The following is a 13,399-nucleotide window of genomic DNA, read 5'->3' as shown; positions in this document are numbered from 1 at the left end:
GCACTCACATTACCTACACGTTACTTAATGTAACTGCACATTACCGTTTTTTTAACACATGCTAGAATGTATGTGTACGCAACAGCAATAAGCTAGCTAACGTATTTAGTGCACTTATGAAAAAATATCCACACTCATGCTTTAAATGCGTCATCGCTTTGCCTTGTACGAAGACAGCTTTAGCTGCCACGCTTGCCTCATGTATGCATATCGCTTTGAAATAGAAATAACATGCTTTGCTTTGTGTACGCGATGTATATGATAATATCTACTTGTGTTTGTAATTTGATTCATTTTGTACTTTTAAAAGGTTCTTTTATATTTGATCACATTTACTGTTCATGAAATGATCTGGACAAGGTTTTGTGTTAAAGTTTGAGGATGTTTAGAGAGCAGATAGTTATCACTGACAGACTTGAGTTAGTTTGCTGATTCATTATAACCTCGTCACCTTGTCACTGGACGACCTCCTTTCATTAGTACAAATCACCTCATCTCTGAGAGGATTTCCACAAAAGAGCTGTGGATGGTAGTCGTGTCATTAAGTGTGCTGTTGATATGACAAAAATAAAGCCATTTGCCATGATCAAAGTCCAGTGTGCTGGGTTTTATTGCTTACCAGTGATTAATTTATCATCACTATGATTCTGAGAAATAGACACATATCAGTGGAAGTGCAGCAGCACGAGCTTTATCCTAGCACATCTCTGGAAACTTTCTCAAAGGTCATCAAATATAAAGATCAAAACATCTCATACACTCATCAAAGCATTATAAATAACGTGCAAAAGGCTATAGCTTGTTCAAACCTTTAATTTCATGTGTCAAAATCAAGTTTTGGTGCCAAAATATAAATCACTGCTGCAAAATGAAACATTTCTTTGACACTGTGTAAACAAAGATGCTCAAGATGTTTAAATAATTCATCAGAATGACAGCAGACTCAAGAAGTGCAACCCTTGAGTGCGTATTTTCTCTGAGAGTGCATACCTACTGTATCAGACTGTTATTTATCTCAGGCTAACCCACTGCTGTTGAGCTTTACAGTGAATACTTTTGAAAAGTAAAAGGTTTTACTCTCTACTTTTTAAAGAAATAGAGCGCTTACATTTTTTCATAATGGAAGGGCCTACGGTGTGTAGTCCAGTTATAAAACAGATTACTGGACAGCCTGTTTCTGTTATCTCTCTGGACACTGACCAAGTCCTCACACAGTTTTGTACCTTGTAGCCTAGCATGCACGCTATTGCTCAATAAAATGGATGTTTGAGTCGCTCCTCAATGCACCCAAATTGTTGTAACCCTGTTGTAACACAAGAAGGATAACTATGCTTTACAATACTCATAGTCCTGACATACACCCCTTCAATGAGCAGGTTTTTTTTTAACTACATGAATTGTTCTTTATGTGCAGACTTATAAAATAAAGCAATGCTGGCACATTTTGGAGTGGTCTCTATTTTGCACTCAAAGACATTTGTAAATATTATTTGTTCAAATTGTGGCCAATTTTACTTAGTCATTTTCTAAACTTTTCTTTTTAAACTTCAAATTGTTGTAAAATATTTTACATAAAGTTCTAAAAACTTTGGCTGTCATTCAAGAATTTAGCCAAAGGAGCTGAGAAGTGAGATCTATGTCAACAAGCAGTTCCATAATAGACGGTTTCATCATAATATCATAAAAATATGATTGCTCTGAATTATTAATGCACAAAAACATAATTATTTTCAAAACTAGATAGTCCTTTGACAAACTGTAACGTGACCCTAGACTGTTACTTAATACAGTCTAATATTCCTATGTGAAACTGAGTCACCTGCTCTGGTGAAAGCACTTTTTTGTTAGAATTAGGATGTGCTCTTACGCCACTTGGTAAAAAAAATAATTACATTTGATGTGGTGTGCTTGCGTTTTTTTTCCCAACTCATCACTTTCAAAGTCAGATGACAGTCATAAAAGGAAGAGAAAGCAGCTGGACAATCATCTCTTTCTCTGTGGTCAGTGATCAAAAGCACAATCAGGGTCAAATCACAGGACACTACTCAGATGAATAAAACTAGATGTAAAAATCACATGAAAACCAATGTTGGCTCAAAAACACATCCACATGCAGTACAGAGATAATATAGGGGAAAAAAGATAATTTACACAGTCTGTGTATTTATTGCAGACTTTCTTAAACAGATAAATAACAAATGGTTATTTGAGCTTGAAAAAATCTCACTGGTCCCAGTTAACTGTGTTTTGACCAAATGTAATCATCTTTTCCTGATACCAGCACAGCACCAAGGTTTCCTGGGCCCAGTACTCTTTCTCTGGAAATTATATCACAGTTTTCAGTTCAGTTTTTATTTGACCACCATGCACATCTCCATTAAAAGTTTTGCGCAGCTTGCTTACAAATGCATTACAGTTATATTACATTTCATTTTCATTTAGATTGCAGCTGTTCTACTTTTTATTCCTGTAGCACCTTGGCAGTACTACCTTTATATATAAGGATGATAATTTGGGTGTTTTACTATACTACACAACGCAAAGACAAAGACAAATACCTCAAAACTCACAAATCACTTTTATGTCACATTGTAATACCATGATATAATAAAGGTATATCAAAATCAAAATCTAATATCGAAGTCAGTTTCAGTTACAATAAATAGAATATCATCTAAGTAAAAAAAAAAAAATGCGTCCAAATAAATTTTTAAACTGCAGGGTTTTCATTCTGATTAAGTTCCAAAAAAAAAAAAAATAACTAACACAGCACAACCCAGCGGTTCTTCCACATTTTCATTAATAAAATAAAATAAATAAATAAATAAATAAATGCATATATTAACATTAAAATAAAAATATTTATATTTATATATCGTTTTTCATGGATTCTAATTCAGATGGTTGACTTTATCTGTAAGAAGTCAGGACTGGTTTAAACTAACGGAAGAGCTCGATGACCGCGTGGATGACGGTTAGATCACATGCTTTGAGTTCATGTGATCAGTTCACGTGCTATCAGGAGTAAATAAAAGCTGAAAGGGGCCGTTTTAAACGCCCGAATACTCTTTTGTACTTACGTTAGCCGGCTGAGGTTGGGGACCTGGAGCTGTAGAGCTGATCAAACTCATCGGTTGAAAAACATACTGCCGGTAAATATTTGTTGTTATTTATTGTTTTCTTCCGATTTTAGCCGCTACATCGTTTACACGGAGAGCTGACCGCTAGCTAAATCGGTCACATAAACTCATAGAAACCAGGTTAAAAAAAGGCCAAGTATAGCTCATATTTTCATCACTAGTCGTCACCAATAACATGCTAAAACCGATTTTGAGCTTCTGGGTGCCAGTTAGCTTATTTGATTGCATGGATTGAATGTTGTTTATGACTGGGTGACCCGTTTTAGCTTCACGGTCAGATGTTTTGAAACGGGTGAAGCCATTTCCCCCCCAAAGAAACACACATGACTTATTCTTATCATTCGTTATTGATTATTCTGTGCGTTTTGGTATAGGCAGGCAGTATTTCGATAACATAAAAAGGGATTTTGGGGGGGTTAGAATATTGTGTAATATAATCCTGAATTCAGTCGGGGAAATGGAAAGTGAAACTGTGTTTCATAAGAGCGTCCTCTGAGCCATCCTTTTTCTTTCAAAAAGAAGAGGAAAAAAACTGGAAACAAATTATATACTGAAGCTTTGTTTAGTTAGTTGTGAACATGTGAGCTGCATACAGAGGCTCCCAGGTGGAGGGGTTAACCAGAGAGAAGTGAAATTATTCTAAGGACTATAGCGGTGTATTGTTCAGAACAAAGAAAGGTTTACTTCTACTGTCACGTACCTCAAACACCTCAGCGTTATAGGAAGGAATAAGGAAGTGATCAAGAGTAAAGCATGTAGTCCGATATGTTTGTTACCACACCTTGTGGGCATAAAACTGTGTGACAATTTAAAGGAAAAACCCACAACGTTTGCTCCCCCACTAGTGTGTAGATCTGGTGGCTCAGTTATCGACAGGGGAAAAACTACACAAACTAGTTGTAACTGAACACCTTTATACTATGATGAAATGTTATCCTATAATTTCCTTCCAGGAAAGCAATGCCCCTGTCAGATTGTTTGAATATGAAAAACATGAGTCGTATGCTTTGACCTCCAGTAAAATCTCGCTATGTCAACAGCCGTGGCAAGTTTTGGACCTGCACACTTTAAACAGTAGGAAATGAAATACTATCTTTTGAAAGGGTGTCGAGGTACACTAACTATTCCAGCAGCTTGGTAAAAGGACCTTAAGAAGGCCATAAGTTGTTTTTTTTTTGTTTGTTTTTTTTAAGTTTAAGTAGACAAGAGGGAGCATAAATAGTTTCAAATGATTGAATTGCCTTCAGAGGTTGGTTCTTATCTAAAAGGAAGATAAGAAACTGAAGAAAAGATTTAGAAACTAAAGTTTTCCTTTCTCCTGTATGTCTTTCGATGGCTTTGGCTTTGACTCATCAGTTTTTTTCTGTCTTTCGCTTAAACCACACAGGGGAACATTTATGGCCTCTTGGCCTTTAACAATGTGTTAATATCAACGCTAAACTGTCATCAAACTTAATGTGGAGGGTTTTCTTTACATGAACAGAACTGTGCCTAAACAAAGGTCTCAGTATGACTCAGCAGCTTAACTCAACTGTGGCATGAGTGCATTCAAAGGTACTGACTTAGTACTTGGAAAAGACAGCTCAGCGGGTTTCTCATCCACTTCCTCAAAAAAAAAAAAAAAATCTTTTGATAGAAAGAAACCACTTCTCTAGAGAATTAACCAAAAAACCATTTGGTGTCTTTCAAACATGTTCTACCATTCAAATTTGTCTTGTCCTTAATAAGATTTTTGTGTGTGTGTGTGTGTGTGTGTGTGTGTGTGTGTGTGTGTGTGTGTGTGTGTGTGTGTGTGTGTGTGTGTGTGTGTGTGTGTGTGTGTGTGTGTGTGTGTGTGTGTGTGTGTGTGTGTGTGTGTGTGTGTGTGTGTGTGTGTGTGTGTGATATTACACTGTACTTAGTTTGCACACATGGAATGGTTTCTTTAGCATAACAGTTATTGTTTTTATAGCACATGCACAAGAATTCAAAATAATCCAAAAACTGGAGGACACTCAGAAATCTCTCTGCACATGACCTGTAAACATGCTGTCTTTTATTGAGCAGCAAGGCAGTGCTTTGGTGTGATCTCAGAGCGAATGTGTCATTCTGCTACGGGAAACTGCCTGTTCTTACTTCCTTTTTGATATGCTTTTTTTTTTTTTTTTTTTTTTTTTTTTTCATAATCCATCATGTGATAGAAACCAGCTTCACAGAAATTCACATGTTCTGTTTCTCAAGCAGGCTTGTGGTTTTGTTTTTAACACGGGACCTGTCTGAGCAGGTGTGGGGATTTCACGTATTCAACAACATAACTGACTTCTGTTTTCAATGGAATGTTTACTCTGGCTTACTGGCACAGTAAGCCAGAGTAAACATTTTTGGCTGGATGCATTCATGTACAAGCCTTTGTTCTTTACTTTTGCTTGTAAAATAATTTTGGGGCACAGTCTCATCAGATTAAATAGTTTGTAGTTAGATCATCTGATCCCAGAAGAAGCAGAGTGTCTGCACTGGTATTGATTTCTCTGGACTTCCTGCTATTACCGAGCACTCTCCACTCCTCTTTTTAGTAGGCTACGTTATCTGTCTGTAATGGAACTAATTTCGGCCTGTATTATTCACACACTGGAGCCAGTTTCCTGTATCGTTGGTCCTGTCGTCTGTGCCATATGAACTGAAACCCAGAATCTTTAACAGTGGGGGGAGTGCAAAGGAATTTTTTTTTTTTCTTCCTTTACCGCGTGGCTGCTTATCAAAATCGACTAAAATCGTTGAAATCATTGGAGCATTTGCTGAGGCAGCATCTTTAACCACTGAAGGGGACTTTGACGCATGACTGACTCTAAGAGGTCTTTCTCCGCTCTCTCTGCATCATTTTTTTTTCCACTCGTAGCTTCAAGCAGTGTGATGGTGTTCAATCAGCTGTGACCTTTTAAGTGGTGATGTAGTTTCAGGAGTCTATCTTAAAGGGTGAATATCATACTGTGTGTAGCTGCAGCAGTGTATTGACTACAAATGTGAAAATCCAGCAGAGCTGGAGAACAGCTGAGGATTTTAAAATACAAATAAACCTCTACTTCCTGTTTTTGAACTCTAGCTAGACTTGTGAATGTTCAAGAAAATCAAAAGGCTCATTTAGCCAGTTACTGAAATGAAGTCTTTGTTTATGACATGATGCAGTAACAGAATAAATTACCACAGCTAAACCAAACTTATTAACTTGTCTTTCAGGCAAGATGTGGCATGCAGCCTTCCTCCTGTTGGCTGCCAGCTTGTCAGTGAGCCTGGCCAGACCCCACCTCCATCCACTGTCTAGTGAGATGGTCAATCACATCAATAAACTGAATACTACCTGGAAGGTGAGTGAATTGTTTTTTAATTTAATTTATGACAGACCTCTGAGAGTAAAAGTGTTTGACTAAATCTCCTCCCTGTCTTGCAGGCTGGCCACAACTTCCATAACGTCGATTATAGTTATGTGCGCAAGCTGTGTGGTACAATGCTGAAGGGACCCAAACTGCCAGTCATGTGAGTCTTAGTCATATGTTCTGTGGTTGCGAAACAATTCCTCTAACGATCCCTGACATCAGAATATTTCAACCTACGCTGACCACAGGATAGTTGACTGTACTTTCACATTATTCTCAGTGTCACTGGAAACTTACCAATAGGGCTACATGATTATGGCTAAAATGCTAATCACTTATTTTGAGTAATGAAATCAAAATTATTTGTTTTAATTTTTACATTGTGCCACATTCTTGTTAAATAAAACTTCTTTAATAAAATTAAATAATGTGCTTATTCACCTGAGAGCATCTCTTGGAAGCTGAATTTAAAGTCTTTCACTTCATTCATTGTAGCTGCATAATTAAAGTGAATATAAATCATAGTACTCGACAGCTGTGGGTCCCTTTCCCCTGGAGTGTTTTTCATACAGCGTGGGTATTTCCACTGCTTAAGGCAGTAATCTTTTGTTTAGTAAGGTAACTGTTTTCTTGAAGCCTTCAGTACTCTCTGTTTATTGGACAAGTCTGTGGTGATTTCAGTATGCCTTTGTGAGCCGGAGGAATAGGCTTGTTGTTATGGATGTCTGTAGGATGCAGGTCGATTCACATTAGCAGCTCTTGCATCACATACAAGTCTTCCTGCAGTCATTATGCTGCATTTTCTGATGGGTTTTCAGGGAGTTGAATAAGTTGAGTTGTGATGCAGATACAACTCTATGGCACTCGCTGCATATGAGTTCTTCTAGTTAGGATTAGGGATGGGTATTGATAAGATTTTCACGATTCCGATTCCATTTTCGATTCTGTTTAACGATTCGATTCTCTTATCAATTCTTTTTAAAAAAGGAGAACACTAAGGTCGATTAGCTTAGAACTTTGTTTTATATCTTCTCTTTGAACAAGATAGAAATTTAGGAGTAACATGGCCTTACAAACCCAACAGTGAGATCTTAAGAGATCCAGCCTACGGCTCTTCAATGGGGTGTCACAGGGTCCCCGGAAAAAAAAATTGTAAATGTAAAATAATAAAATCAATATTCTTCTGTAGTAATAACAAAGTATAACATAAATTATTCTGTAGCAATTACACAAGAATATCCAGTAATGTCCCTGCCTACAATTAAACACATTCACTTACCGTAAATCGGGGCATCTGCTGTGGCAAATGGGTGCAAGCCTTTTACCACAAACTTAGTCACTGCTCGGTGACATTCGTCTATCCTGGCCTGAAAGGAGACGCTACCGGTAGACTGCAGCGAGAACTGCCAGCATCTGAGCCAGCCAGACTCTGTCTCTCTCATCATGGTCACCTAAATGCACAGTAATGGCAGGTTTTGTAATAAGGCAGATCGCGCTAACATAATATGCACTGTTAGTTGAATATTTATCTGCCGCATTAACGGGAGAGGATGTGCAAACGTTACCGCTGCTGCTGGGTTGAGATTCACGAGTCCAGAGCGGAATTAAAAACATGACATTCATTTAAGGTCATCGTGTGTTTTGTGAGCAAATGCTTTTGCATATTCGTAGTGTTTCCTCCCTTAAATGAAAGATCTACTTTGCAAGTATTGCAAGTTGCTCTGTCGTCATCCGTTCTCGTAAAGTATAATCAAGCGTGTTTGAGCCGCCATGTTTCCTGCCAGGTAAATGACGCTCCGCAACGTGGTGATGTCATTCAGGGCGACTGGCAAAAATGGCAAACAATTCCAAGGAATTGAACCGGTGGGAACCGGTTCTCAACAAGAACCGGTTTTCGATACCCATCCCTAGTTAGGATCACCCGTGCCAAACCCAAAATGTTTCCAAAGAGTGTATGATCTGCTTTCAGGGCTGAGTTCTGGAAGGCATCTGACTTTTCTTGCATTTATATTTTATTGTGGTGTTGCTCGTCCAGAGTAGTACAGTCAACTTTAACCTCTGCAGTGCAGGGAACGGCTGTGATTGGCTCATGTAGGCACGTATTTAAGCGGTGGTTTAGGGTATGTTTAATTTGCTTTTGGTTGGATTGATGGAGCATGCATATTCAGTTTTGCACAATCATTAATTGTGCAGCCCTACTTTACTAAAACAATAGTAAGTAAAACTTCTGGTTTCCTCTGCAGGGTTCAATATGCTGGAGATTTGAAGCTGCCAAAAGAATTTGATGCTAGACAGCAGTGGCCTAACTGTCCCACTCTGAAAGAGATCAGAGACCAGGGCTCCTGTGGATCCTGCTGGGTGAGAAGCTGCTCAATGTCACCACATGTAGCTAGACTCTTCAAGAGCTCTGTAATCTGAAATTGCCTAAGAAACTTAAAAAAAACAAAAACAAACCCTCATTAAGGAAGAGAATGGAGCTCAGCTCTTAGGACAAGAATGAAACCTTTGCTTTTCAAATTTTGCGATGATCTGTTTCCCTGCTTCATGTCTTTGTTGTTGTGGGTCCAGGCGTTTGGTGCTGCAGAGGCCATCTCTGATCGTGTATGCATTCACAGCAATGGGAAGGTCAATGTGGAGATCTCCTCAGAGGATCTGCTGACCTGCTGTGACAGCTGTGGCATGGGGTGAGCAGTTCTTACCCATCAGATAACTGAAATCACTAAAATATTAAAGATCAAGCTATTAAGATTATAATTATTTACCAGGATCACTGAACTTTGATAATTAAATATAATGAACCAAACTATGACATAAAAACCTTAATCTGGGGAAAAGAGCAGCAGATATAGATGATACAATTGGTACTAAGAGAGGGAAAGAAAGTTTGGCGCTTTCCTTAAATAAGTTCATTTTTAGTAAGTAATGTTTTGTTTTTCTGTGTGTGTGTTTTTTAGATGTAATGGTGGCTACCCTTCAGCTGCCTGGGACTTCTGGGCAAATGAAGGGCTGGTCTCTGGGGGTCTCTATGATTCCCACATTGGTGAGTGTGTTTCTGATAGATTGATGCAGTTATGCGCATGTTGGGTGTGATTACAGTAGAGACACTATATCCTTGTGTCTGCAGGCTGCAGGCCCTACACCATCGCCCCCTGTGAGCACCATGTGAATGGCAGCAGACCTCCCTGCACTGGGGAGGGTGGTGACACACCAGAGTGTGTCCGCCAGTGTGAGTCTGGATACACACCAAGCTATACACAGGACAAGCACTATGGTAAGAGCAGCAGAAAGAAATGTATATTTATCATAAATAAGGTTTGTAATATTGTCTCAGTCTGCATAATTATGAGTAATAATTGCAACGTAACAAAACAAATTGTTATTGAATTATAACAAATGGATATTATATGAAATCTGAGGGAACTCCTTATCCTGATATTCAAATAGCTATTGTGCAGATGAACTTTGATTTTCTGGTTGTTGTTTTTTTTTTTTTTTTTTTTTAATTACACATATTATAAACTTCTACATGCAATATTTTATTATTATTTTTTTTATGTTGGTGAACAAGGCTGTATGCACACATATCTTGACTCTGTGTGTTGCAGGTAAAACATCTTACAGCGTGCCATCAGACGAACAGCAGATTCAGTATGAGATCTACAAGAACGGCCCTGTAGAGGGAGCGTTTACAGTCTATGACGACTTTGTTCTGTACAAGACTGGTAAGAACACATGAACTCATCACACATGTAATGGTCACCCTGCCTGCCATTTCACAAATTCACTTTTACTTTGTGGCTGAAGCATAAGCATATAGTGTGGGATTGTGTCCTCTTAACATTGATTTGAACTGAAGCTCCTCTTTGTTTAGCTTTTGCAGAGGTTTGTGTGTGAAAAGTTAACAGGCTTTCATGCTGGAAATCTCCAACTGCAGCTAGATGCAGTTTGATATTCTAGTATTTAAGGTGCCTTGAATGTGACTTAGTATGAAATAGACACTATTAGAATACACACCCAGTCTCTTCACTATATTGTACTAAAAAAAAAAAAAAACAACTTTAGGTGAGCTCTAATGGATTTGTTCTGTCTTATCCAGGTGTTTATCAACATGTGTCTGGTTCTGCTGTCGGTGGTCACGCCATCAAGATCCTGGGCTGGGGAGAGGAAAATGGCACTCCCTACTGGCTCTGTGCCAACTCCTGGAACACTGATTGGGGTGATAATGGTGAGCAGAGGCAGTTTAATACTGTTAACACACGTAGTCATCATGCTATGCAAGGGGAGTCACTACTGAAAATACTACAGTATAATCCTGTAAAATGGAATGGGGAGTCTTATAGCTGAATCAGTATTTTGTTCAGAATCACAAGGACTTGATCTTCATTAAGACAGATGTATTATTTTTAATTATACATTATTTATATCAGGAGCACACACTTCTATATTTGACTTTATTTTACATGTAAAACAGACTGACTTCATGACACCAAAGCTGAAACCCTGTTCGCTCTATTTTTTTTATTCATTTATTTATTTTTTTTAAACAATAATCATTAAATGCTCTGAAAGGGGGTCTTTACGTCTTTAACTTTTACAAATGTTTTCTTGACATTGTTCTAGCTCGTTTACACAACTCTACCAGTAAATGAGAAATTCTTCTCTTACAGTAAATTATAGTAATACTCCCTCACTCAAAATGGGCAAATGGTGCTGTTTATAGATGTTCACGTGTTTTCTTCAGTTTAGGAAATTGAAGTAAATTCTGTTTTTGTTTTTTGTTTTTTTGTTTTTTAGGATACTTTAAATTCCTGCGTGGTTCAGATCACTGTGGTATTGAATCTGAGATTGTGGCAGGGATTCCCAAATAAAAACTAAGGTAAGATGGTAAACAGATGGATTTTATGTGTGAGATTTTTTTTTTTTTTTTTTTTTTTTTTTTTTTTTTAATTATTATTATTTTTAAGTATGGATTTAAAAGATTATTCATAATGTACTTCTGACTTTTCTTACATGCATAATCCAGAAATGGATTCAGATTTTCTTCTGCTGTCAGTTACATGTAGACCCACATTAACTCGATGCAAGTCCAGCAGGCTGGTGTGCCAACTTTAAGAGTCATCCTTGCTTTAATTTCCCATTTTTCTCCTTTTGTACCTGCAGGTTTTCAGCTGTAGCATCATTACACTATCACTAGAGGGCGATGCACTCCACTGACCAGAAGACACAGCTGACAAAATTAACTGCTTTTAGTCCTTTTTACCTAAAGCGCGCTGATCACTTTGCACACCGGCTTTAAAAACTAAAGCGAGGTGAATTTGCAGATGGGATGTGACAGAAATGTGATGAACCTGAGGAGAAAGTGCTGGAGTTGATGTTTTCACCTCTTAGACAGACAGGAGAAATTTTATTTTAGACAGGCATTAGCATTTGGTTGCTTCAAAACAGGCTATTACTGTTGTAGAAGTGATTAAATTTATTTTGACAGCATGGATTGTTTTAGAACAGCGCAATGTCATTTTGACGAATGTGTCTAATTTGTAATGATCACAGCTTTTATATTGAATTTATAATTTCTCAGTGCTACTCCATAATGTCAGGATGGACTGTCACAGGTGCCAGTTAGTGTTTTTAAACTTGGTTGGAAATTAAATGCAGTGTTGGCTGCCTGTTATAACTATAATATTGGCGCATAACTGTTATGTTTTGAAATAAAAAAAAAAAAAAAAAAAAAAAATCTTTGTGTGTGTGTGTGTGTGTGTGTGTGTGTGTGTGTGTGTGTGTGTGTGTGTGTGTGTGTGTGTGTGTGTGTGTGTGTGATTACAAAATCTTTTTCCTGGATTAAGCAGATAATAGAGAAACTTGAGCTATCACAAATGTAAAGTTTTGATGTTGTTAATTCTCAAGTGATTACACATGACAATATGATTCATAACTTTCCACCAGTAACTCTTAAATGATTTATTATTTTTAATGCAATTATGACTCCCTGCATCTCGGTTTTGGTTGTAATTTATATACCAGAAAAAGCAACATCCAATTGATTAAAAATACAAAATTTGACAATCACATTTTCCGTCCCACCAATGAATTTGAAGCAAAATGCAAAATTATTTGTGTAAAATACACACTTCTGGGACAAAATGTAAACCTAGTTGTTAAAGTTATTCCAAACCATTTAAAATACAAAACTGCCTTACAAGCATATCAATTAAAGTTGGTAATAAAGGTGCTTCTTTCATATTTGCTCTGTTTACACATCTCTTTTAATTGTTAATTCTTTTAACATTTACATATAAGATCACTGCACTGCAATTTGTCTCAGCATACATGAAATGCTCTTACCAAAACTTATTTTCAAAAAGGGTGGCATGGCAAAAGTGTGGGTTTTTTTTTTTTGTTTGTTTGTTTGCTTTTGTGTGTGTGTGTGTGTGTCTGACTGACTGGATTCAGTGTCGCTAACAGCACAGTGTCACTAACCAACTTTACCAAAAGAATATGGATTCATTTCAATGTTTCCTTATGTGTATACATAAAACTACATTTAGCCTTCATTTTCAGTCCATTACTTTCCCCAACTTGGATCATTTTCTGAGGAAAAAACAACAACACTAGTACCAATTTGCAATCCTGTGGACATCCATATGAAACAAATATTGCATATATAAGTAAACAGTATTAACATTTGTGGACCTGAATATTTATTTGTAATAATCTACAAACACAAATGATATATTTATCTATTCTACTCTGATATCATATGCAACTCTGCTATTCAAATTTTAACAATGGCACCATATAACTTTTTATAAAATAGTTAGAAAAGTATAATTTTGATTACTTATTAATTTTCTTGTCTCCATAACAGAAAATTATAAAATAACGGATCCATTATCCAATTCATGAAGCTTT

At 37.2% G+C, this 13,399-nt stretch overlaps 1 protein-coding gene across 1 annotated transcript; it reads left to right on the top strand.

Annotated features, from left to right (window-relative positions):
* The first annotated feature begins 2,976 nt into the window (after positions 1 to 2,976).
* On the top strand, positions 2,977 to 12,170 carry ctsba (cathepsin Ba). Its single transcript, XM_026170983.1, has 11 exons — positions 2,977 to 3,152; positions 6,354 to 6,481; positions 6,565 to 6,650; positions 8,734 to 8,848; positions 9,059 to 9,174; positions 9,445 to 9,530; positions 9,615 to 9,761; positions 10,096 to 10,212; positions 10,587 to 10,715; positions 11,285 to 11,366; positions 11,651 to 12,170. Exons 2-10 carry the CDS (start codon positions 6,359 to 6,361, stop codon positions 11,356 to 11,358), a joined length of 993 nt encoding a protein of 330 aa, XP_026026768.1. The 5' UTR covers positions 2,977 to 3,152; positions 6,354 to 6,358; the 3' UTR covers positions 11,359 to 11,366; positions 11,651 to 12,170.
* Positions 12,171 to 13,399: the final 1,229 nt, after the last annotated feature.

The sequence above is a fragment of the Astatotilapia calliptera genome, chromosome 1 (genome assembly GCF_900246225.1).
Source record: "Astatotilapia calliptera chromosome 1, fAstCal1.2, whole genome shotgun sequence".
Taxonomy (NCBI): Eukaryota; Metazoa; Chordata; class Actinopteri; order Cichliformes; family Cichlidae; genus Astatotilapia; species Astatotilapia calliptera.
Note: the sequence above shows the minus strand (reverse complement) of the source record. Positions and strands in the feature narration are given on the sequence as shown.